The following is a 27,082-nucleotide window of genomic DNA, read 5'->3' as shown; positions in this document are numbered from 1 at the left end:
ATTATAATTACAAATGACATTTATAAGTAATAATTATAATGGGACATTGTAAACAGCTATGAACTTTTGAACAACTTCTTCGGTGGAATTCGGTTGATTGTTATAGTCGATAAAATTGCTAAAGACACGACTTTTTATTAATTTTGTATTATCTCCAGTGTTGATTGACACGATTAATTCAAACGGTGAATCAATAAAATCAACCGTAATCAGTGGATGGGCAGAAAATTATCCTTTTCCCACCCGTCTCATTTGTATATGTACATCCGCTTTGTATGATTATTGTTAATCACCGATCAGAGTGATGAAACATTGGGACAGAAGGTGACAAAATTTCGAAATTTAAATTTCAGAAAAATATTTTTACTAAATACCTTCCCAATGTTATGCAATCCCTCCTGAAGTTTGGATTTCCTGCAATGCAGTCTTTATTTATTATGAAAAGTTGTTCAATGTTTATGAATTTTTTTTAAAGATCAGCTTTAAATCGTCAGATCTTACAAGCGGTTCAGAGGATTGTCTTTCCCCAATCACTTTATCATCTTCAGTTATTACTTTGTTTTTAAATATTCTTGGCTGTCCGCAAAGTTTCTCGACCCTCTCGTCCCATAATTTTCTCTCAATGAAACAATATAAAATAAAAATATATAATAAAAGATTAATGATATTTTTTTTTACTTGACTTATTGTTTTATGAGTATTTCTTTGCTTTGAGACGGAAATCTCATTTAAAATAGGTTTTCTTCTCTGGAACTCTTTCAGAAAGAAGCAAGAAGAAATAAGCATAATTTCTTTTGAATCTTACAAAGAAAAAGTAACAGAATAATGGTTAGAATTAATGTATAAACTGAATATTGAAGTTTTATCATAGGAGTAAAAGATCTAGTATTATTTTTCCGTTGAGCACAAAACAACGCGAAATGACTGCCCTCAAGAAAGAAAAAAACCTTTGCGGTTGACCCGATGGCCGTTACTTCAGTTGTCTCGAGGTTTTACGGATTTGTGATATTGCCTTATTCGAGCTTTTATTTTATAACAAAGTCCCCCTTGAGTGCGACGAGAAAAGCTGAATATTTCACCGGGTCAAAGAAAGGTTTCCCGGTCTCGGAATCCAGATGGAGCAACGTCTTTCATTGCTGCTCGAAACAGTCACGCGACAAAAGTAATCGCCCTTTGCGTAACGGTTAATCTTACAATATTGCTTAATCGTACATTACATCCGAATAAACCCGGGGAGGTGGAAGTTTTAATTCTGAGAGGAAATCCTTTATGAAACTTTTGAATATTGATGTAGATTGGGACTCCAGAAGATTCGTTAGGGATTTAAAAACCGGGGTTAAAAAGGAACAAATAAAGCTTAGTTTTATCAAAGGGATTTTAAACCACACAGCAATTTCCAAAATAAAAATCAAAACGAAAGTATCTGTACTTTTCTACTCGAACCTGCAAGCAAAATGTTTCCTTCGCCCATAAGGAACTAAATATTTTTGAATTTTAATTCGCTTTCGCCTTCGAGGAAACCGGTTTTGGCCTGGGTTAAAGCGGCGTTCTTACAGAGAATCACATCTGCTTTTCGTGTGTCACGATAAAGGCTCGCGGAAATCAAAGAAGTAACGTGCTAACTTAATTAAGAAGTTCCAAACTATCGATGGCGTCAAGTCCGAACGCGTACAAAGACAAGCGTGCCGATCTTAAGTCATAAACACCTGTTAATCACATTCACAAAGTATTTAGTAATCCTTATTGTACCACATACGACTCGAGTCAAAATCCATGGCAACATCAAGACCAACGGTCCGGAAATCATTCAATTTTGATCGTAAGTTACTGTCAATTCAACGTCGACTCGGAACCTACAGCGTATCGAAAAAATTAGATTTCCCCATAATTTCAAAATCTAGTTTTGATCTTTCTGCTTTGAAATGGGTCCTTATTAGCGAAATACCTGTTAAACCCGCGTTAAACGTTCTATATCATAATGATCTTTTCTTAAAGCTTGCAACATTATTCATGGTCGTTGCTTTTAACGATAAAAAGTTTGTAAATAAAGTGTTAACGAGAAGGAAACAGCGAAAAACTATGTTATGTATCGTTATTGCGAAAAAATATTTCAAAATCAAACTTCTATATTGTTTATTAGAAATATGTTTAGTTGTTCACACAGAATTCGACTTTATTAAGCTTTCTGTGTTTTTCGAAGGGTAAAAGTTTCTTTGACAAGTGTATAAGATAACGACGTTCATCTCTAGAAGCTTTTTGGCTTTCGGAACGGTGATAAATTGTCATAGGATTGTAAAACGTGTCGATTATGAAGAATACACGTCATGGCAGAAGAGTTCGTGGAGAGTTTAACGACCGGATTAAAAGAAAGACGTGACGTTATTCCCAATGCACTCCGTATGCTTGTTTTAGCGTTTCTGTAAGTAAATGTCAACCGGTGTCCCGTCCGGTCGAAACACCTTGAGCCGGAGTAGTTTCAAGGTAAAACAAAAGACGGGAAAGGATCTCGGGCCGGATGGCACCGCGATCCATCCGCTGCAACGTCCGAGGCTGTTGAACCTCGCTCCTGCCTCTTCAGTATTTCCTGCAGTGTTTACCTTGTTTAACGGGCTGGACAGGAGTGAGATCGCCGATCCCGACGAGGCCGACGAGTAGAAAAACGAACGCCGCACCGCTTCCCATTGTTCTTCCTCGGTGCTGAAATTCACTACTATCTCACATCATCACCACTCATCGCCGGCGGACGGTATATACCCGGCAGACGGCACGCGCGGACGACGGACACCATGTGGCTCTAGTCGGTGCGATACGACGGCATGTCTTTCTGGACTGGACGAGAAAAGGGTGCGATACGGTTCCCTTTCGAAAGCCGGGGGTAGACTGACTCCGGTTCAGTCAGTTTTGTTGATGTACACAGAGAAGGGGAAGCCCTTTCGCCAACGGCATCTGTCCGGCTCGGCGCAAACCCGTTCTCCGTCTCCCCTTCACTTTAACGTCACCTGCTGAGGACGTGTTCAACCAGAATCGAACATTGTATTTCTTCATAAGCATCGATATGTGATACACACAACCCCGTGGGAACATCCAAACAAACAGACCAAAGAGGTGGCATCAAGAAACGTATAACAAAAACGACACTTTTTCAACCAATATCATACGTTTGAAATCCCAATTTTGATAAATTTATAATAATAAACAGTCTAGAAATTATTTTATTTAAACAACTATTATGATTAATTAAAATCTTACCCTTTTTCAAAAGATATTTTTGCTCAGTTAACAATAAATTTAAAGATTATTTAGATATCGTGATATGCGGTCTGGTGCGATGTAGGTTTAGAAAACATTTTCTTTATCGGGCCAATGTTTCGATCTTTATTCAGATCATCTTCAGGGCCTGGGATTTATAATCATTGTTTCAATTATACAAACATATATATGTAGAACAATATAGAAATTTTAGGTTTAATCAAATATTTGTACTCACTCAAAGTGTGTTTTTCTGTGTTAAACTACGTCACACTAGCCTGCATCTCACGATTTCTAAATAATCATTAATTAACGGTCAGTAAATTCTACAAATAAATTAAAAAATTTACCACTCTTTTTTTACATTTATCTTCTTAATTTGAGATGTAAGTCAATTTGGGTAGAATAAACATTCTATTTTATTTGGCCGAAGTTTCGAAAAATTTATTTCTTTTTCAAGGCAAAAAGCAAAACGCCAAAGAAATATTCAAAAACTATTACTTGTTAACACATATTATTAACTATAAATTTATTGTTTTTTAAACAAAAAGTAATTCATATTAAATAATTTATTATTCATTTTTTTCACAATACTTTGCCTTTATAAAGTAAATCAATTTTCCGAAACGTTGGCCAAATGAAATCGATTTTTTTCTGTTACGATAATTGACCGCACATCCCAAATTAATAAAATTAATAATAACAACGTAATTTGAGGGCGTCGGGGGCTTTAACAGTTATGGTGGTTCCGGGTTCGAATCCAGCCGCCCTGCGTTTAAAAAAATGACATATCCCGAATCTAGATCAATTTTGTAAAAATGGTAAAAATATTTATGCTGCAATAATTTTTTTCACAGCATAATAATAAATTGAACTAAACTCATTTTCCCTCAGATCTGTAAAATCAGTCAAATATCAAGAAAAATATTGGAAATTATTGGTTAATAATTTATCAATCATATTCATAATTATTAGAACAAGATATAATTGTATTTTTAAATAATCCCAAACAATAATGTAATATAAAAGTAGATAAAAATAAAAATCCAAATAAAGAAAAAGAGAAATGTCAATGTAGCATGATAATTAATTAAAATTGATAATTATTGTCCTACATCATTTAGTTGCAAATCAGGCATAAGAAAATTAAAAAAGCCCGCTTGACACCTAATGAATTAAAACAATAACAAACTAAAAACAGCACGAACCTTTCTAGTATTGTGTATACTTAGTTTGTGTTAACAGTGAATGTATTTATTGGCGTGAATAGGTAGATGGCGGAATATGAAGTATACCATCGACCCTCAATTGGGTTAGTTGTATAATAAGTGTAAAGGTTGTATTGAGAATGAATGTATTTATTAGCGTGAATGTGTGATGTGAGAGGGTCGATGGCGGAATATCGAATACCCCATCGACCCTCAATTGGGTTAGTTGTATAATATGTGTAAAGGATGTATTTATTAGCGTGCATTGGTGGTGTGAGAGAGTAGATGGCGCAATATCGAATACCCCATCGACTCTCAATTGGGTTAGTTGTATAATAAGTAAGTGTAAAGGTTGTATTGAGAATGAATGTATTTATTAGCGTGAATGTGTGATGTGAGAGGGTCGTTGGTGGAATATCGAATACCCCATCGACCGTCAATTAGGTTAGTTGTATAATGTTTGTAAAGGGTGATGGAGGAATATCGAGTTCCACCCTAATAGAATGTAAATAGAAATGAATGTATTTAAAAATTAACGTGAGTACGAATGGGTTTGGAACTGCATCCTTGGGTGCTGAATTGATCTAGCTGTCGATAGCACCTGGAGTCCAACCTCGGTGGCTGGACGGATACTGAGGTCTGCCCCCGGACGCCAACACCGCGGTGGGTGATTCTCGAGTCTGCCCGCAATTCACTTTAAATAGCAAAAGCTGAAATTGCGGGTGGACTACGAAAAGCGAATAGGCTCAAATGATTATATGTACGTACGTACATGTGCGAATTTGAGCCTATATAAATCCAAATCCCATCCTTTTTTAGTAGTTACCAGATACGTTAAGGAACGATATTAATATTTAAAAATAAGTGAAAATAAAAACTTCATTCAAAAAACATCATTAACTTGAGCAGGACAACTTGAACAAGACCATCAAATAATCATCAGGGCTGAAACTAAACATATGACGTTGAGTGTCAGCGACTGTCATGAAAAGGTAGCAAAAAAAAACTTGGACAAGATCATCAAATAATCATCAGGGCTGAAACTGAACATATGACTTTGAAAAAACGACTATCATGAAAAGGTAGCAAAAACATCATATGTAAGTAACGATAATTACTTCTGGACGAAGTCTTATTCTCAGATGATAGTAAATTTAATACTTTTCAGATGTGATGAACCAGGGTCAAAATTGGTTCATTCCAGGCTCAATAATTCAAACAAAAACGGACCACCAAAATTAAATAGTGTGATATTCATAGTCATTCATAATTTTTTGCGAATCAATTTTTATTTAATTTTCGAAAAATTGTATTAACAAAATGTTTTCATTTGATCCACGGTTTAAGCTATTAGTAAAAAAAATTAACTTTCAATAATCCTTTATTATAAAGGACAAGAGAATACTTTTTCCAGGAATATTCAACATTTGAAAAATAATAATAATAAATATATAATATATAATAATAAATCATTATATTTCTGTCAATTTCATTTCGCTGTAGATTTTTAAGAGCAAACTTTCCTATAAAAACGTAACATACCGCCCACCATTATTAACAAATATTTTTGTTTATTATTATAGCGCAATCGAGGAACTTTATTTGCTTTGAGAAAAACAGGAATTAAAATAGAGACAATAAGCCATTAAGAAATAGATTTAACAAGCAAATCCTGATATTGGTCAATCTGCTGGCCAATCTCCGCCTATTCTCGATTATCATTTCTTCTCACACTAAAAAATGCATGCATTTTTTCTCATAATTAACAATAATTAGAGGAAATTCAACAGGGAAAAGTTATTAATTTAAAGGAAGTATTGAAAGTACCTTACGATAATATATAAAACTTCTTCCTGCAAAATATGCACAACCGATAAGTAATCAATTTTAATAATTACTTTAAAATTTTGCCAATAAAGCTAATAACGTTATATTTTATTAATAAGAAAATGGTTTTCTCTTAAGATAATAGATGGGATTTTGTTAAATAGTCTAACGAGTAAGCACGTTGTGTACTCTATCACTTGTAAATTTATCGTAGATAGGCTTTTACCATTTACTAAATTCTCTTCTAGTGTTTAAACTGTAGACACAAGTTGAAATTTATGCTTGTTGCAAGGGAAATAGCCTACCTCCATGTATTTGCCATGTTTCTTGTTGATAAAGAGGGTTTCCTTCTGTCTCTAGTTTGGATCTTAGTCAAAAGAGTGAGAGAAAAAAGTTGTTCCTTGAATTGGTACAAGTTTAACCATGAATCATGATTAAGAATTATTACTAATGTATGTAGTATGACGCGTGATAGAAAGTGAAATTAATTGACCGGAAATTATATCTGAGAGTTGTTTTATTTGTATTTATTGTTAGTGTTTTTTTCTTGTTTATTCTCTATTTTTCATTCAACCGAGAAACCTTCTCTGATAAACTGATTCAGAATTATGAACACAAAGATATTCATTAACGAGATATTTGATTTTTATCGTCGATACTGGACGAACCCATATAGGACAAGATAAAATCAACACTTATGTTATTTATTTATTTTTCTTTTAAGATTGTACATTCTTCATTTGTTTATTTTAAAAAATACAAATTCGTGTACATTTGAAAATAAAATTGAGGTGTAATAGTCGGACCTATTGGACATCATTGACCTTATTGACATCACTTATTACTACTGTATCTTCATGAGAATTTTACTTTGTTTTCTCTCTCTATTTTTTTTTTTTTATTTACTGTTCTTTCTGCCTTTGTACTTTACTTTCAACATTCTCGTATATTGCAAAAATATATTCTGTATTTTCTTCTGTACTTTTTGGATTCAATTTAAAATAAAATATTAAACTTCCATGAATATCTGAGAAAGTCTACCTCTATTTTATAATAAAAATTTAGCTTTCGTATAAACCTGAGAAGACAATTCACCTATGATAGTCGTACTTAATGAACAATTTTGATCGTAATTGATTACATCAATTAGTAATTTCGACCAAAAAAGAGACGTACAAATAGACTGACATGAACCCACGAAAACCAACATTCCAAAATATACAAAAACAAAATACACCAATAAGACAAGACAAACTACAGAGCAGCCCATCTACATATACGTCACAACAACTATCGAACACAGTACAAAAGACAGCAGAACAAAACTAATTTAACTAGAACAAAAATGGAAAAATGGAATAGAAATTAATAACTCAACCTCAACCATACAGAAGAAGTATTTTTACGAATTTATTTTTGTATTTTGAAGAGAAATACTTCTACTAAATTAGTACTTCACTCTTCTCGATAAAATAGACATAAGCAACTGCATAAACCACATTGACAGGCTTGTTCTCCATACACAAAAATATAAAATTCATAGCAGAACTAGAAAATAACAACAGTGTGACGACCTGCCAAACTGCTATTTTGTTTTCAGCCATGAGGGCCAGGAAGGTAATTAATAAAATTTTAAAAAAACAATTTTCCACATGGAGTTATCCCCCCTACGATAAAGTTTAAGTTAAAGTTATAAAGTACATAATTTCTTGGACTTAACAATCGTTCGGTCCGCAACAGCATACACAGCATACACGCCAACTCAAATCACCCCTAGACACAAAATGGCAGTCCTTTTAAAAAGATGGTTCCTGGTCACAGTAAGTTGTTTTCTAACGATCCGGATTTCGAGCTTTTAGCTCATCATCAGGTTGAAGGAGTTCTACGACCAAATGATGAGCTAAGCTCGTAATCCGGATCATTAGAAAACAACTTACTGTGAGTAGGAACTATCTTTTTAAAAGGATTGAACATCGCAGTCACTCCACCATTCATCACTTTTACAAAACGGCAGCACTAAAATACATAAAAAATATACTAAAAACAGTACTTCAAAAGATAGTGAAGAGACAATCACAACACAGACACAGAACAATACAGACAACATGAAACTATACTGCGGACAAAAAGGACGAAAAATGAACATACTAGAAAACTTAGAAATATATAAACAACATATTTAACATTAAAATACGCATAAATATGGAAATTAACATAAATTACAAATTAACAGTTCACGTACGTCAGAGAAAGGTCCAACGATCACAAAGATCAACAATAAAAACATTAATGAATTAATTAGGTATTAGAATTAATGCTCCAAGGTGACAAATAAAGAAAACACCGACACATGCATCCTACCTCCCACGACCCTATAAAAGAGACTTGGGGTATAGAAACTCACAGACATACTGAAAATAGCGAAATGACGAAACGCGTCTGGCAATTAAGCTTTATTTTGGGTGTATTTCTTTCTTATTTTATACCTCTAATACTGTCACTTCATTCTACCTTCTAGATTCAATTTAAAGAGCCGAAGGTCGTGGGTTCGAATCCCACACATGACACTAACTTTTTATCTCAACCAAGAATCGTAAAAAGAATAATTAATTTAAAGAGAAAAATTGAACTTTTTTCAGTTTTGGTTGGGTGCGACCTCTTCAGATCGCTCATTCGAGTATATCTGAGAAGGAAAATCATTTGATTGTTAAAAATGCCAAATCTCTTGTGTTTCTCCTTTTCAGTTGTTTTTATTCTAAAGAATTCTTTCAAATCATTGACGAGGATCATATTTGAGATCATTACAGGGTGTTTTTCGCCTAGTTTTGTAATGCCAGCAGGGTCTTTCATTTTTTCTGAACTAAAGAGAAAAAATAAACTTTCATGAACATCTCAGTAGAAAAATCACGTTAACATTTATCAAACCAGAATGTGATGTCTTTCTTGTCTGATCAGTTATTATCTATAACTTTTTGGATAGTTTCTTACTTATTTTTTATTCCAATACTGTCATTGCTTTGCAATTTTGGGTTTTATCTATTGAGAAGTATTTATGTTTTCAGATGAAAACTGGCTTAATATTTAAAAAATATTTTCAGTGCTTTTATTTTACATTTTGTACTTACAATACATAGTTGTACTTGTTCGAACTTTCTGGATTAATTTCAAAGAAAACATCCAACCTCCTTGCATATCTGAGAAGAAACTTCGCCTAATATTTGAAAATTAACAACTACTGATGCTTTCTCTTGAGTATGCAACGTGTAAGACGTCACTCATTGCTAGTAGCTCTGCATATGTCTTTTTTTATCCCTAATTTTGTTCTTCCAATCATAATTGCAACTTCTATGAGCCTTTCTGGATTAAATTTAAAAAATCCAATTTCCTTGTATATCTGAGAAGAAACTTCTAATATTTGAAAATTAACAACTACGGATGCTTTCTCTTGAGTGTGCAACATTTTTTGAACATTACAGATCATATAAAGCGGCCCATACACGCTCAATATTATTGCGCAATATTTAGGTTTGTGCAATATGGTTGATCGTGTGTAGTCGAAATTGAAAGGTTGTGCAATATATTGTGCTAAATTCAAATCCTTGAAAATATATTGTGCAAACGGGAAAAGGTTGTGCCGTCTGTAGGCAATATTGCGCAAAATCCCATCAGTCAGTATCAACACGTGGTAGAGTACGCGTCGTCATGGCTGCCAAGGAAGCTGATAGGCAATTCATTTTCGAATTGATTGACGTTTATCGTGGCCTTCCANACATCCTAAATGTATTTGTTAAATGTAAACATTGTTTGTAAATCCCTGGCCCTGAAGATGATCTCAATAAAAGATCGAAACGTTGGCACGATAAAGAAAATGTTTTTCTGAAACCTACATCACACCCGTCCGCATTTCACGATATCTGAATAACTATCTGAGAAGAAACTTCTAACATTTGAAAATTAACTGCTGATGCTTTCTCTTGAGTGTGCAACATTTTTGAACATTACAGACCATATAAGACTTCACTCATTGCTAGTAGCTCTGCATGTGTTTTTCTATTTCTTATTTTGTCCTGCCAATGCATAATTGTAACTTCCATGAACCTTCTGGATTAAATTTGTAAAAAAAATCCAATTTCCTTGTATATCTGAGAAGAAACTTCGTATAATATTTGAAAATGAATACCTATTGATGCTTTATGACCGTGCAACTTTTGTCATTACAGACAACATAAGACGTCACTTAAAACTAGTAGTTATGCGAGAGTATTTTTGTTTCTTATTTAGTACGTCCAACACTGGTACTTCTTGGGACTTTTTTAATTTAATTTCAAGGAGAAAAAGTACACTTTCTTGTACTTCTTTGAACTAGAATCTCACTTCAACTTTAAGAAATAAACCCGACTGTGATGTTTCTTCTTTTTTTATCGTTTTTGTTTTATAAATTTGAAAAAAATGTTTTGATTGATCAACAGAGTACAGTGATAACTGACAGACATTTACTTTATAAGATAAACCGCTGATAAAATTATTAAAAACCATTAAGAAAACTTGCCTTTTTCCTTTTCTTTTATACATGCCAATAAAATAATAGTGTGTCTTGTTAACGTTCGGTGAACTGTTGACATATCACCAGAAAATATGCCAAGGCGACTCCTCCCCTCTTCGTTGTAAGTCGTTAGAATCGAGCCACTCGTCGACGAGGAGAGCCCAGTCTGATAATAATATGACAATCTCCGGTCGCTCGTTAACTTCATTTCGTAGTTTTTAGTGGGTCTGTTACAAAATTGTTTGGATTTTTTTTTTTTTTTTTGAGAGAGAGAAAGAAAAATTGTTCTTTTTGACCTAACGTCACGATAAAGTGTAGAAAGGGGGACGGACGTGTTTTCCGATCCTCGACACTGGTGATATCAGCCCGATGACACAATTTCAATTTTTGGCGTAACTTGACGATATCGCGTACGGTGATTTTGGCCGAGACTCGGCCAAATCGTCGAAATGGTCTTCGAATCAATTTTGGTCGACATGCTCAACAAGTACCTGGGTCAGTATGTTGAAAACTTGGACTCGTCACAGCTCAAAGTCGGCATCTGGGGAGGTGAGATTCCCACTTGTTTTGTTTCTTAAAAAAAAATCTTCAGAGGTTTCTTTCGACAATTTTTCAAAATTTAATTTTTATCTTGCAGGTAACGTCGTTCTGCATAATCTCTACCTGCGTGCCAATACTCTCGATGAGCTTGATCTTCCTGTCAAAACACTGTTTGGTTGTTTAGGTAAGTCTCTCTTATCAATAGATAATAAACTGACAAACTCATTCATACCAAACTATATGAAAAGCATAAAATCTTATTTCTACAGATCCCTTAATATTTTAAATGAAAACATCCATCCTGACTGCAATTTTCCAGCTGTATTCTTATGTACATAAAGATTGTTGTCAATATGTCCACAAATATTTTTGTCAATTCCAAAATTATCATTTTAAGACAAAGAACAAATCTGGTCGAACAATACGTCTGTTGAACAGCCTTGATGGCGATTGAAATTAAAAAACAATATTGTGAGACTTTTCTGTGTGATCTGCGGGGTTGAACTTACAGACACAACACTGCAGATGGCAAATTGCTGAAACAGCCCGACACAGCGTGAATAGGCAGAACAGGATAATAATTAACGACCAAATTTAAAATCACTAGGCGTGACTTCCAGGGGGCTGTTTCATAAAACAAGTTACAAGTTTACAATTCTACAGGTACTTATAATGCTCAGTGTGAAAGTATGACTGTTTCACCACAAAAAGTTTACCATTGTAAAAAAAATTTACAGGAAAATGTTACACGTACCGGTGTCAGACATACCTTGAAAGGTTACTATTTGTTAAAATCCTTCTGTCAGAATGATAATATTCAGAAATTTTTTTGTGTGACTTATTAAAACTGACAGACCAGTGAAGATGGCAAAATGCCGAAACACGTTCGACATACGAACTCAACGAGGATAGGCAGACCAGGATAATCGTTAATGTTCAAATAAAGAACAAGTCTGACTTCCAGGCTCTTGTATTAAGCAGTTCCGAAATTTCAGTTATTGGGAACATTCAAGAGAATCTTTGCATTGAAATTTTACTAACTTCGTGAAAAAGTTTACATTTTAAAATTTCAAATAATAAAATCATCATGATGCCTCATGTCTGTGGGTTGATGAACCTACAGCAGGTTTGTATTGCTCATCCTGGTCTATATATTCTCGCCGATTTAGTCTGTCTGCTGACAATTTCAGTAAATGAGAACATTTGAGTGAAACTGTGCAATAAAAATCAAATTCATTGAAAAAGCAGTGCATTTTAATTGGAAAAAATGATACGGAAACCATATTTTTTTTTCTGATTTGACAAATATGACTGAAATCTTTGAGCTGTATTCTTATATTTCTTATGTATATAAACATTTTGTGTAATTTGAGACAGTTGTTACTTCCAGCCATTACCATTGTAAAACATAAAAGAATGAATCAGTAATACACCATATTTTTTCGTTTGATGTGCTTTTTTTAGTGGAACTCCATCATCAGCTTTAGTTCCAATTGATTAGAAATTTATTTTATTTGGGAAGCTTTTAACTTACAATGTAAGCATCTTCAGCCTTATTCTCTTTACGAGGTATTTTGTTGTCGTGGGCTTATGAACCTGTAACATGATCATCTCCGATCACACTGGTCTCTCTATTCAGCCTGATTTTATAAGATTGCTACGGTTGTTTCTTGATTTCAGTTCTTCAATTAAGAGTGCTATAAAAACTGTCTTATATCAATTGTTTTAGTTGCATTAAGTAATCCACCAATTTCAGAAAATTAGGAACACGTAAGATATGCCACAAAAAGCTTTCAAATTCATTGGTGAAAATTTCATAAATGCGATTCCTTGAGCAAAAAATACCATGTCGATGTCTACAATGAAGCCATTTTCATTGGTTTTGCTTGTCAGATAAGTTTTACTGTCTTCAGTGCACGTCACTTTCCGTAAATCTGTGCAATAAAAATTACATTAATTCCTTGAAAAACAACATTTTTATCCTTCAAATAATAAAGTAATTGTGATGCCTTGTTTTGTCTATGGGATTTTATTACGTCAGGCAAGAAATAAGTTATCAGTTGTGTTGTTTAGTTGTATTATCATTTAATACTATAGGTGTCATAAAAATCCATGAAATCCTTGAAATACTTTTGCAAGAGTTTCATACTTAAATCACTGTTACATTTCAAACAGCATGAATAAGATAATTGATTAAAAAGTTTTAAGCAAAGTGGGTGGATCTTCAAATTAATGTGCAGTACATAAATTCCCTTAGAAACTAAATTTTAGTATTTCCACCAATAAATTAATTGTTAAATTTCTCTGTGTAGTCTGCTAGGTGATAAACCTGTAATTTTGAAAGCCGAAGCACATCTGACAGACTAGAATAGGCAGACCAAAATAATTGGCAAACAAATAAATTAACTGCCTGTTAGACTTACTATATATTTAGTTGTTTAGTTACATTATTGCAAACTATTTATGCAAGTATCAGTACTTAAAAAGTGTATAAAACCCTTGAATGTTTATTAGTTTATTTTAAATTTAAGATATGTAGACCAATGTAATAATGTGATAAAAATTGTTTATTTAAAAAAGTTATAACAAATAAAACTATATAATTGAAATGACTAATGAGTAACGAGTTGTAATATTCTTGAACTCAGACATTAACATTAATTGACACTACTACTCTAAAAATTAAAAAAATAAATAAATAAAGCAAAAAGTTTTCTGAGTTCATTTCTAAAGTACGCTACGGTCCTTAGAAACCATAAATTACAGTTACAAAAAATAATAAGAAAATAAATAAGGTGAAGAATAATAAAGTAGGACAATAATTGGCCACAAAATTTCATAATACTTGCATAAGTGATAAATATGATAATTCGCGTAACTGGGCTAATCATTTTCAAGAAATTCAGACAGACATAGCCTAAGGGGGTGGCCAACTTTTATCCAAAGTGCTACCGTCAAAATAATTAACATAATTAATAGCATTATATGAACTAAAATTATCAATGTTCTGAAAAACCATATCCTACATACTACATACATATAAACAATATTTTTCCCAATTAACTAAAATTTTATAATTTGTCTTTTTCAAATATGCCACTCAAGTATGTCTCAGGTTGTCCATCCAGAAAGACCATACGGAATGATACAAGGATTTTACTTTACAAAGTTATAACTTTAAAATTACAATTACCAATGAAGCCATTTTAANTGATATATTTCAAGTAATTATTTTTTTGTAAGATCTTGGTAAGTTAGTGCCACGAGCGGGATCAAACCCACGACCTTCGGCTCAATATGCCGCTGCTCTAACTGTGGGTTTGAATCCCGCTTATGACACTAACTTTTTCATCTCAACCAAGACCTTACATAAAAAGAATAATTAATTGAAATAAGTAATTAGACAGCTAAACATAAATGGATTAATATATACACATATAACCATATAATATGTTTCATATGTTCACAGATAAGTGCATTTTTATTTATATGTATAAGTACAAGTAAAATTTTTCCAAAACACTGCTATTTTATTATTATACCTTTTATTTTCATTTTCTGTTAGGATTTGACAGTCCATATTACTTTCAACGGATGGTCAGTTAAACAAGTTAATCAGTGAATAATCATTGCTATTGATAATTATTGATTAATTCTTATCTTATTTGATGAGTGTTTATTTGTAATTCAGTTTGGAGATGTTATGTAATATATCTTTTGAAATGGATATTTTTTCTTTAGTTAATAGAGCTTATATAGGTTTATATTAATCCTTAAGGTATTCATTGGTAAAATGAAACGAGTGGTTACCGAATGCTTCCGCAACCTGTCTGTTCCCACACGATGGAGTGTGGAAACTGTGGAAATCCTAATTAGGCAGTCAACCGCCTCTTGATTTTCTTTATCTAAATTAAATCACCACTTTGCAATAGCTAAAATAGATAACCTTTTGCATTACAAATTTTCGAACGTCAAAATCACAGAAAAAAAGTGTTTTCCATTTGTTACTCTTAAATAGCCACTTGAATGCTTATTGGCTGAGATAAAGTTTTCATAAACATTGATAACTGTGCAAAATATAAACAGAATAATTTAATTTTAAAACAACTTCTTCACCGAGGAAAGGAATTTATTATTGGCCGAATCTCTTCCAGATAACATAAAAATTTATTATTAGAAACTAATACATATCCAGAATTGCTTATAGTAAAAAACACAAATTTACAGTCATGCTAATTCAATTAATAACCTTCACACTAGTAAATTTGACCAAACCATAAAAATACTGCCATTGATTACAAATTACTGAGACTTTTTTTAAATTATTAAATAATAAATTTGTCAAATGGAAAACAGTGGAAGAAGATTGTACTACGTAGATGGTTTGATGGGTGTGGTCAATGTCTGTTACGGTCAGTGAGCACCACACCACACCCATTTTTAACGTTGGAACTTTCGTTTAACCACGCTATGTTTAAACTGTTTATATTTATTTAATCAAATGTAAATAACATATAAATAATAATTATTAAGATTAACAATTAAGAAAATGTATTATTACATTTGTTTTAATAATTGACCATATTTTTTTAAAGTTTTATAAATAATTAAATTATTTTAAAAATGGAAATATTAAATAATGTTTTTAAGTAAACTCTCCGAATTTCTTATTTTGGCTGGCTTAGTCTGCCTGACACATTTTTTATTTCGTTATCTTCACTGATTGGTCTTTTTATTACATCCTGATAATTTTTGAAACTAGTCTAAATAAGCAGACTGGGATGATCGGTATGACCAAGCTATGAACTTTTTTTAGCCTAAAGGAATTGGAACAAAGGTCTCTACTGAGCCTACCAATGTTTTTCTGTCTTGTGACTTCGGTAGCATAATTTTACATTATGTGTAATATCAAATCACATTCAAAATACCTTTCCAGGCACCCTTACGCTTCAGATACCATGGAACAATTTATACAATGCGCCAGTTGTCGCTTCCATAGACAGCCTGTACATCTTAGCAGTGCCCAACAACGCCATGGTGTACGATCCGGTGAAAGACGAGAAGTACAAGCAAGAAGCGAAACAAGAAGAACTGAAATTGGTCGATTTGGCAAAGAAAAGAGAACTCGCTAATGGTATACTTAAATAAACGATTATTAAAATGTCTTAATTAATTTATGTGATTGTAGAGAAAAAGGATGCCAGTCTCGAACAGGCCAGCTTCATCGAGAAGCTGAGTACTCAAATTATAAAAAATGTAGAAGTTACAATTAAAAACATTCACATAAGGTTTGAAGATAAGATGAGTTGCCCCGGTAGAACTTTTGCTCTCGGCATCACCCTGGACACGTTGTCTGTTAAGACAACCACCAACTGGGAACAAAAACTTCCTGCAGATTCTTCAACTTTTATTTTCAAAGTACTTTATAGTTTAATTCACTATTAAAATTGTCATATGGTTTGTAATGCGATTTGTGCTTTTAGGAATTGATTATTAGCTGTCTGTGTCTTTATTGGAATTCGGATATTAAACAGTTATTTTCTCACATCCCCCCTGATGATCTTTTGAAAAATTTTAAGAATGGAATTGCCATTAAAGATTATATTCCTCAAAACTATCAGTATAGTAAGGATGTGCATTTTATTTAATTTATTTATTTTTGTTTTTAACTGAAAATACTAATTTGTTTTATATTCTTCTAGTGTTGGGACCACTCAATGCTTCTTCCAAATTAAGAATAAACCCCAAACCAGAAAATGATAAGTCTGATTTCACTGTATCAAAAATATATTTAACCAGCGATCTGCCAGACCTGAGTGTCAGTAAGTGAACTCAAATGTTGTATCGCTATAAATAAAACAATGTTTAAACACATTCTTTTGCAGAAATCTCCAAAAACCAATTCCAAGACATATTATGTGTAATTGAAGCCGTAGATTTAATGCAGAGGGCGACCAAATATCGGAAGTATCGCCCCAACCTAACAACATACATTGGGCACAGCAAAGAATGGTACTGACGTACCTTATAACATGCCTTTACCATTCTTACTTTACAAATTTTCATAAATTAGGTGGCAGTTTGCGTACACGTGCATTTTGGAAGAAGAAGTGAGGAGGCGACGCAAGAACTGGAGCTGGGCAAATATGAAAGAACACAGAGACTGTTGCAAAGAATATTTGGCAGTTTACAAGGAAAAACTTCAGGCGGCGAAACAAGATGAAAAAATAATATCCGCTTGTAAACAACTTGAAGAGAAACTGGATGTTTTAAACATCATTTTACTCCGGGAGAGAGTCGAAATGGAGGTGGGCGATAACTTTTTTTCTTTATTAACACTGAACTGTTGATTCGTTTTGAACTGAAATAATTAGATAATAATTTTTCCAGGTTTTAAAAGAAGAGAAAAGAGAGTCGACTCGCAGCAGTGGCAGTGGATGGTTCAGTGGATGGTGGTTCAGCAATAAAGACATGCAAATAAAAGATGATAAAGACAATGACCTGTGTAAGTACAGTACATCATATTTAAACACTACTTCTTTATAACAAGTTTTATTTTATAATAAAGTGATCAAGTTTGAAAATGCGATGACAATAGAAGAAAAGAAAAAGCTCTTCCGAGCCATCGGCTATACAGAAGGTGCCCTACCGACTACATACCCTAAGCACTTTGTGAAAGTGGATATTGAGCTAGTATTACACAAACTTCACTTGCTTATTTGCAACTTCGCTTATGAAGATCCTGTAGTATTGAGTGCCAAATTGCAAGGGATCACACTTAAGACCCAACAAAGGGAAAATGCAATCTTGTATGTGTTAATATTAATAGTGTATAAAATTATTTTGACTGAAAGCTTATATTTAGGTGCTTAGCAAAAGTTGGCTCGTTCAACATAACCGGATGTGCTCAAAAGGCCTATACTCCGCAAATTGTGAATACCATAGGAGACACGAAATCAAAAGATCTCCTGGAGGTGTTTGATTCATCATTTATTATAAATTTATTGATTTATTTTTTCTATTCTAATACAAATTTTTTGTAAAGGTTCTCTTCGAGACAAATCCCTTGGACAGTGCTGTTTGTGATAAAAGATTCAGAGTGTCTGCACAGCCTCTCCATGTTTTGTATGATTTATTCACAATTCAACGAGTTTCTGAAGTTTTTCTACCTGCAAAACCTATAGAAGCTACTTCGTAAGTTATTTATTTTGCACTTATGTTATTACAATGTAATATTATATCTACTCTATTTATAGTCTACAGTCTGCAGTCCAAATGAAATTGACTCAGATTAAAGAAATGTCAACAAGTGGTGTTCAACACCTAATTGAAAAACACGAGGTGCTGGAGCTTGACATTTATTTAAAATCATCTGTCATCATCATCCCAAAAAATGGAATTTTAGACAAGTATTTACAAGAGAATTAATTAATTTTTAAAAAAAGTTTAATGAATGTAAAAATAATTTCAGTCCGTTGAAATCACGGGTGGTCATAAGTCTGGGAACAATCAAAATAAAATCAGTCATTTTGGACCGGTCTGAAAATACTTTTAAGAATTTAAGAGCAAAGTATAAAGACGAACTCGCCCTTAAAACTCTTGAATTGCATAGTTACGACCACTTCAACCTCAAACTGACTGAACTACAGGTAAAAAGAAAAACTGCCTTTTTTGTAACAGCGTTTAATTGTTCATTCCCCGGCAGATAGTGCTCGGTCTTGACGGAGAAAATTTGGAAGGAAAGTTGAAACAAGAGATGTATATTCTGAAACCCCTGTCTATCGGTATTGAGATTCAAAAGTGCATCTTGCCCGACGACCCGAGGCTGCCAAGGTTGAAAGTCAGTGGCACACTTCCAGGCATACATTTAAACATAGCAGGTATTATTAAGAAATAATTTGTTCATTTGTTCATACTTAATCTTTTTTCTTTCTTTTTTTTAAGTCATAAGACTTCAGAAGCTTATGGAATTGTTGCTTACACTTTCGCCAGCGACTGAGACTGGAAAAGTCGAGTCAGAATTTGATCCTGTAAAATATTTTACCATAACATTTGCGTGATTGAATAGGAAGTGTGACAGTAATTTAAAATTTTAGGGCATGAAGAGGTGTGTATCATCAGTATCTGTCTTAAGTTTAGGAAGGACAAAAAGTTTTGATTACCGGAGGAAGTCTATAAGAATAAAACCCAAGACAAAGGATGTTGTACAATTCACTGAATTAGTTCTGGATTTTGAACTCAAACGTAAGTTTTCTATTTTATTATTAAAAATAAATAACGGGATATTTTCTTCCCAATCCTATCATGATCATTAGTGCATGTTAGCCGAAAATCAAGAGTTTTTTGTACATTTGATATATTGTAGATATATAGATTTATTTATTTTTTTAAGATAGTATAAATTTCTGGACTACCTGTCAGCAACACCATTATCTGAAAGGATAGAGACCATACCAAGATTCAGATTATTTGTCTGGAAGAATTCTTCCAGACCTTGGGGAGGTGTCTCTGAGGGGTACTCCCAAAATATATTCTTTTAAATTAAAAAACTGGTTGTTTGAGTTCCATAAAAACATACCCGATGTACAATATTGCATGTTAGGGATGGTTTTAAAAAAAGACTTAAAAATTCTTACTTTGCCTGATATATTTTTCTTCTGCAATAACTGAGAAATAACCAAAATACATACTGTTATGAATGAATTGGTTGACAGCCCTTATATGATCCATCATCATCAAAATACATAATTAGTGTTGACAATTTTTTTTATCGAATTCACTGATGATAATTGTAGTCTTCACTTCTGAAGTACCAGAGTACATTGGCTTATATTGAATCAACAGAACAAAATCAAAGAAGCCAGTAAAAATAGTCAGTGGTGGCCAAAATGCTGATCCATCAAATTATATGTCGTAAATTGGGGGCAGAGAGAAAAACGGGAAATTGATCTGTCAACAGGATTTGACTTTCTTACAAATCTGTCATTGGGGAGATAAATAGTGATCCAAGGCTTCACATTTCTGTTTAGTAATCTGATTGACCAAATTTCTTCTTTTAATTAATTATTTGTTTTATGTAAGATCTTGGTTGAAATAAAAAAGTTAGTGTCATGAGAAGGATTCGAACCCATGACCTTCGGTTCAATACGTCGCTGCTCTAACCACTTGAGCTATCGTGACTTCAAAACAATGTTAAATGTTTAAAAACAATAAAAGAGTTGTCTAAGCCAAAGCCAGACACACCTTCTCTAAAACTCACTCACTTCATAAAAATCTAAAACTGGGCTTCCATTTCATGAAAAAATCACTCGTCCAACTCAACACGAGAATTGCTCACAAAACATCATCTCGAGTTAACCATTTCCACAAGGCGAAGGATTTTGCAACATAGAGGCGAAACAAGGTGAGCCATCAGTTTGAGAGAGACAAGCGTATTGTTTCGTACACACCAACTGCTGCATCAGAGTCTGCTATTATGGCGATACTGTTTGTTGTACTTTTTGTCTTGTTATACTGTTATGATGAGTTTTATCGTTAGCATCCCACAAAAATCAGTTGCTTTGATATATTTGGATAAGTTGAAAGCAGTCTTCCTGGTTTGTTCTCATCCTCGAGACAAGTGTTTACACGGGGAGAAACACTGTGCTCTAAAAAACTGACAGCCGGTTGGCTCACCCTGAAACATCTTCACACCAAAAGTTTCACAGTCCAAGCTAATTATCCTCAACTCAAGACAAATTTCGCAAAACAGTTGTGTGAGTGATTTTTGCGCAGTGGAAACCCAGCTTAACAATTTAACAACCCACTCATCTACATTTTTGCAACCAACAACTATCACATTCAACATCGTACTACGTACTCAACACTGGGCACTTACCAAAGACTAATTCTAAACTGTAACTGAATCAAGACCAACTGTAAAGTGTCAGCTCAACTGACTGACCAGTAACTACCCTTTAGCACCGATCTTTTGCAACCCCCCCCCTTAGGTCTCTTTAAGGTGGTTTTATGTTATCCGATGTGACACGTCATGGATGCGAAGCGGTACCCACAAGACAAATATTATTTCAATTGTTTCTGTAGGTAGTAAGTATACGAGGTGTCCCAGTTCCTTTTGACGAAACTCAGGGAATCGATTCTACTCTTCGTTTGGGGCAAAAAATGTCCAGGAAAAATTTTTCGGAAGGTTCTCTATTTTGAAGATATTCATCAATTTAGGTTTTTTCAACTTTTCACTACCTTACCACATAAAAACGCTTACAACTTCCAAAATGTTGAGACTACAACAAATCCAATTACACCATTTGAAAGAACGCTAAATTTGCGGTAAGATACTTCTATTTGCAGTAATCTGAATGACATAAAATGTTAGCCAATAACAGTTGGAACATGTAAAAATTACAAAATTTAAAATTTTGATCATGAATAGAAATAAATCAATTAGAACGCACTTTGTAAAATAAAAATGACACATCTGTAATCTCACAAAAACCATACCAGAAATCTTCATACAATAAAATGCAATGGTTCTTCTTGTAGCAAGCACCTAACAACAAAGGAGGAACTTTTCAGAGGAAATGCAATGCACAAAGTGTTTTCCTTTTCTTTTTACAAAGCGAGTTCTAATTGATTTATTTCTACCCCCCTTCAAATTTACCTTAGCTCACGTTTTAGAACATTCAATTGTTATTTTTCAACTCTACTTGAACATTATTTAAAAACCTGGATATATCAACATAAAGCATATTAGATGAAGTTTTTGTGAAATTTGACAAGTTGTAGGTATTTTTTTGTAACCTCAGTAGAACGTGACCAAAATTTTAAATTTTGTAATTTTGAAATGTTCCAACTGATATTGGCTAACATTTTATGTCGTTTAGATTATTGCAAATAGAAGTATCTTACAGCAAATTTAGCGTTCTTTCAAATGGTGTAATTGGATTTGTTGTAGTCTCTACATTTTGGAAGTTGTAAGCGTTTTTATGTTGTAAGGTAGTGAAAAGTTGAAAAAACCTAAATTGACGAATATCTTCAAAATAGAGAACTACGAAAATTTTCTCTGGAGATTTTTGCTCCAAACGAAGAGTAGAATCGATTCCCTGAGTTTTGTCAGAAGGAACTGGGACACCCTGTATATAACAGATCCGAACCAGTCAGACACGACACATGTCATATATGACTTTCCAACATTCTCGAGAATAATTTTTGTGTGGTGATTAATGAATAAAGGTGGTGATTTAATATATAAAAAATATATTTTGCATTGTATAAATTCACTTTTCCACATTCAAAATGTAATTGTTATATGTAAACAATGTTTGTAAATCCCAGGCCCTGAAGATGATCTCAATAAAGATTGAAACGTTGGCTCGATGAAGAAAATGTTTTTCTGAAACCTACATCACACCAGACCGCATCTCACAATTTCTAAATAAATAATTTTTGTCTGGCACGATCTGTGCAGGTGCCTGTCTGAACTTGGATAGTTTGCAATAACTTCAACTTTCGACTTCCATAAGGACAACTTTTTCAATTATTCAAGTGTTTTTCTTTTTACATTAATTAAAAAGCTTATTGTTCATCGTCCATTAGATTGGGTAAAATGGTCCAAAATTACCCTTTTTTTCTTCCTTTTGGCATAGGATGAACTCCAAAGTGACAACGATGAACGAGCTGCTCATTGATTGAAAACTGATAACACAATCCCAAAAACAGTCACCACAAACATTTCCATGTAGGAACTTGGTCTTGGCTGAACAGTAAATATATGTACTCTGTAGTCTTGTTGAATTCGCATCACTACGCATCTGGCTTCACCGTTTTGCATTTCTTGTGCTTTTCTTTAGAGGGGATTCTCAAGCGTTCAAAGAAGACACAAAATATTTAATACAACGATTTTTACATAATTAGTCATGAGTTACATGTAATTTATTGGTCGGGGTGTAATTTATTTCGCCCTTTAAGCTATTGTATCCCCCGTTCTGTGCCTATAGCACACCGGTGAGTCCTATTTCATCAAGGAACTTGATTAGTAGTCCCAGTTTCAGTGGTTGAATCTCTTCTACAGTCACATTGTACATCCCAAAGCACTTCCTCCTGCAGGAATTGTAGCCCCATAGTTTGTTAAAGGTGTGTTGATGTCTCCTCTGCCTCTTTGCTCTGCATGTGCCGTCTTGGATTACTCCAATCTTCTTTAAATATCCATTTAGCTTTTAAGTTATTCTGTTAGGATTTGCAGTTTTTTCCTGCTTCGTTTGATAATGGCACTTCTTTCCTTCCGAAATTTGTTAAAAGGTTCCTGGATTGCTTGTGTCTGTCCAATGAGTTAATTCCATTGTTCCTTCATTTTCTTTTTGTCCTTCTGTCTGAGGTACTCGTTGGTAGTGTTGGTTCCTTTGCTGCAGAAGGGCTAATGAGTTACATTATCTAATTATCAAAAAAATAGTCTTCTCACGACAGGAGATGGGCAAGGAGACTGCATTAGCCAAGTGGTTAGTATATCAGATTCTTAGTTTCTTTCATGCTCGCCTTCCCTGCAAAAAAATTTAAAACTCAATCAGCATCATAGAATGTTCTCTGGCTAATATGTAAATCATATAACAAAAAAAAAATTAATAAAATAAAAATGGAAAACTACTGGCAGCATTGATTGATCAGTCAAAATATTGTATTTTCAATATTTCAACTGAGTTTTGATTAGAAATTTTTAATATTGATTTTTCTAAATTTTCTACATTTATACATAATTTTTTGAACACGCACCTATAGGACTTAGAAAACTATTTATATTTCATTCATAATAAGAGTAAATACTTTTTTCAGAGTTAACTTTGTCAGTGTTGGATGAGGGAAAACATTTTCTTGACTTCTCAATGAACACTGTTAACCTCGATGTTACTCTTCAAACATACACTCAAATCTTCAGGTTGAAATTATTCAAGATAGAGATGATTCAGATGTACAAGAAAGAACCGTTGAAAGTTATACAAACGTCTAACTTAGGCATCAACAAAAATTACCTATTTTCAGTGGAATATATAAACGTAAATTTCGGTGTGTCAAGTATACCGTGATGTACTTCAATTAATCTAATCGATCATTCAGGTTGACAAACATTCGCCAGAGTTTCATACAGTCTACGGCTCAGTGATGAGGACGATCAAAGCCGATTTTACCGGATTGCGCTTCTACATGCACTGTGAAGGCTTACTGGAGTTGGTCGCTCTTTCTAAAATAGTGATGCCCTCAGAGTTACCGAGTAAATCTAAGGTACAGTTTATTAAATTTTTATTGACTAATAAATTATTTGAAACCATTGTACATTCATTATTCATTATTTCAATAGTCACAAATACAACCTACTCTCCAGAATATAGAAGAACGAGGTGCAAACGCTGTGAAGAAACCAGTAAAGCATGCATCATCTATACACAAAGCCAATAGTAAAAAATATATATATTGTTATTGATTCAATCTTTAAAAAATTATATGGTTTTTAGTACAAAAAAAAGCATCATTTATAACCAGTGATGCTATCGATCTGAAGATAGAACTTCAAGCTGGAGAAACTTCGATAACCCTTGCTACAGTGAAACAACCAATCATGGATCTTCAGATTTTAGGAGGTCACGCCGGGATCACTCTAAGACCAGCATACACACAATTTACTACTCAATTAAACGGCATTAATCTTATAAATCTTACTTCCACATCTTCATATACCAAAGTGAGTAATTAAATCCAAGATTTTATTTCTGATTTATACTAACCTTTCCATTCTCCTGATGCATCCCCTTAACACTCGGTGAATTCTTTGTGAAATATAAAAGGATGTAAGTTGCATTATACGGCAATAACAAACAAATTAGCTTACTATAAACATGGCATATTTCAGATCATAAGTCTGGTCAGTGATAAGGAATCGTTGAAAGCGACTTTAGTTCTGTTCAATGAACACCCAATGAATGTCAGCAATGTCGATATAAAACTGACGGCCAAGGTTTCTCGCTTGCGTTTTATATTTATTAAAAGTTTCTTGGACCGAGTCGTGGTACGTAATTTTTCTATTCGATAAACAAGACTAATTTTTGAAGATTTATTTTGATCTGAAATGTCTTCCAGAACTTCATGAACCACTTTCAAGATGCCGAACAAGCGTTTATCGAGGCTTCGCAAGCTGCTGCAGAAGCTGCGAAGCAGAACGTCCAAGTGGTCTATCAGAAAGCGACCAAAGTGGAACTTCAAATAGATCTACAGGTTTTATTTAGAATATTATTTATTTAAATTATTATTGTTATTTTTTCTGACAACTTTGTAGGCACCAATTATATATGTTCCTATAAACGAAGAATCAAACGAAACTTTCATACTTGATTTTGGATCTTTAAAAGGTGAAAATTCATTTTTGGAAATGCCGACGAGCAAAGACTTTTCACAACCTGCTATTCTCGATCGAATCCGACTTCAACTGGATAATCTTAAACTGTCAAGGTAAATGGTATTTTCTTTTTTATTAGCTCTGATTAGGGGGCCATGATGGCCAAGTGGTTAAGGAGTCTGACTCATACTTGCCACGTGATCTCTTGTGAGAATAATATGAAAAATGTGTAAAGTGGTTTGACCCCTCATACACGATACCTAATTAAGCCCCCTTGTAAGACAGGAATTACATAACTTACTTATGTTGATAAAGAAGAAATCGACCACGACGATTAATGTGTTGGGGATCTAGTTTCTAGTCAGGTACCAGGACTAGAAACCAGATCCCAAACACATTAACTTACTTAGTCATCTCTGATTATTGAAATGACCACAAATAATTGATTTTACAAACAAAAATTAACAACTTGATAGTCGATGTTTGCTCCGAGTTTGGAAGATAATCATCAAACCTCCACTAAAGTTCATTAACACTTTCAATCCGATGGGCCATAGACTTGACTGGTGTCCCGACCCATTTTGGCGTCCGTCAGTACAGCTGGCTTAACATTGCTTCAATAGCGTTAAATAAAATTTTGTAAATCGGCAAAAACGTTTGCTATTCTGTGTAGAAAAATAATATCCTATTTTCAAAATCAATACAATAAGGTAAAAGGCATGAGTAGGTGCTTAAATTAAAATTCAACATTGTGATTTTTTTTATCACTTAAATAATATAATTTTCTTGTATTTATACTTTAAAAATATTATATGGGCAATTAAAAATAACTTAAATAGCTAAACTGGTTAAATTAATGATTATGCATAGGACCATCCTAATAAAATTTATATTATAAAACAACTAATAAAAAAATAACACGCAATAAACAAAAATCAACAAAATAATGTAACAAAAATATAAAACAAATAACATAATAAAAAATAAAATATATGTTATAAAACAAACAATTTAATAAAAATAGATTACAATTAATAAAAATATTTATATTATGCAAACTTTATATAATATAAAATAATAAAATTAAAGTATAAAATTAATGTAATAAATATGTTATATACACATACAGCACTACCTACATATGATTTAACCAAAATGTCAAAATTAGGAATGTCAAAAAAATATTTTTCAATGTATAAAACTTATTAACTGGGGAAAAATAAAATTATAAATTTTTGTAGTTACTAATTGTTGAAATAGTTTTAGTCTTAGAGTTTTTTTTTTTACTCCATAAAGTTTCTTTTTTCTAAAAAAGCAGGACATCAAGAAGAAACAAGA

At 33.2% G+C, this 27,082-nt stretch overlaps 2 protein-coding genes across 6 annotated transcripts in view; one reads left to right on the top strand and one right to left on the bottom strand.

The window, feature by feature from the left end:
• Positions 1-11,047, bottom strand: part of LOC106669688 (disintegrin and metalloproteinase domain-containing protein 10) — a 479,736-nt gene extending 468,689 nt beyond the window's left edge. The window contains exon 1 of one of the 2 annotated variants that reach the window (XM_024224684.1): positions 10,834-11,047. In XM_024224684.1, coding sequence (XP_024080452.1) covers positions 10,834-11,035 — 202 coding nt within the window. In that variant the 5' untranslated portion in view covers positions 11,036-11,047. Of the gene's footprint in view, positions 1-2,597; positions 2,901-10,833 lie in introns of those variants that run through there. The other variant, XM_014399328.2, reaches the window with a different exon arrangement.
• A 137-nt stretch (positions 11,048-11,184) lies between these two features.
• Positions 11,185-27,082, top strand: part of LOC106669655 (vacuolar protein sorting-associated protein 13) — a 41,439-nt gene continuing 25,541 nt past the window's right edge. For 2 of the 4 annotated variants that reach the window (XM_014399283.2, XM_014399281.2), the window contains exons 1-25: positions 11,185-11,376; positions 11,465-11,551; positions 16,304-16,501; positions 16,556-16,785; positions 16,851-16,992; positions 17,070-17,189; positions 17,253-17,379; positions 17,441-17,675; positions 17,758-17,872; positions 17,936-18,176; positions 18,233-18,341; positions 18,413-18,561; positions 18,624-18,776; positions 18,839-19,016; positions 19,073-19,247; positions 19,312-19,397; positions 19,464-19,611; positions 24,190-24,410; positions 24,472-24,636; positions 24,713-24,809; positions 24,867-25,093; positions 25,197-25,199; positions 25,262-25,417; positions 25,489-25,623; positions 25,685-25,857. In XM_014399283.2, the coding sequence (XP_014254769.1) occupies positions 11,277-11,376; positions 11,465-11,551; positions 16,304-16,501; positions 16,556-16,785; positions 16,851-16,992; positions 17,070-17,189; positions 17,253-17,379; positions 17,441-17,675; positions 17,758-17,872; positions 17,936-18,176; positions 18,233-18,341; positions 18,413-18,561; positions 18,624-18,776; positions 18,839-19,016; positions 19,073-19,247; positions 19,312-19,397; positions 19,464-19,611; positions 24,190-24,410; positions 24,472-24,636; positions 24,713-24,809; positions 24,867-25,093; positions 25,197-25,199; positions 25,262-25,417; positions 25,489-25,623; positions 25,685-25,857 (3,770 nt within the window). In that variant the 5' untranslated portion in view covers positions 11,185-11,276. Of the gene's footprint in view, positions 11,377-11,464; positions 11,552-15,847; positions 15,871-16,303; positions 16,502-16,555; positions 16,786-16,850; positions 16,993-17,069; positions 17,190-17,252; positions 17,380-17,440; positions 17,676-17,757; positions 17,873-17,935; positions 18,177-18,232; positions 18,342-18,412; positions 18,562-18,623; positions 18,777-18,838; positions 19,017-19,072; positions 19,248-19,311; positions 19,398-19,463; positions 19,612-24,189; positions 24,411-24,471; positions 24,637-24,712; positions 24,810-24,866; positions 25,094-25,196; positions 25,200-25,261; positions 25,418-25,488; positions 25,624-25,684; positions 25,858-27,082 lie in introns of those variants that run through there. The other 2 variants (XM_014399282.2, XM_024224682.1) reach the window with 2 other exon arrangements.

This window comes from Cimex lectularius, unplaced genomic scaffold (assembly GCF_000648675.2).
Source record: "Cimex lectularius strain Harlan isolate CLEC.00 unplaced genomic scaffold, Clec_2.1 scaffold8, whole genome shotgun sequence".
NCBI classification, from domain to species: Eukaryota; Metazoa; Arthropoda; class Insecta; order Hemiptera; family Cimicidae; genus Cimex; species Cimex lectularius.
Note: the sequence above shows the minus strand (reverse complement) of the source record. Positions and strands in the feature narration are given on the sequence as shown.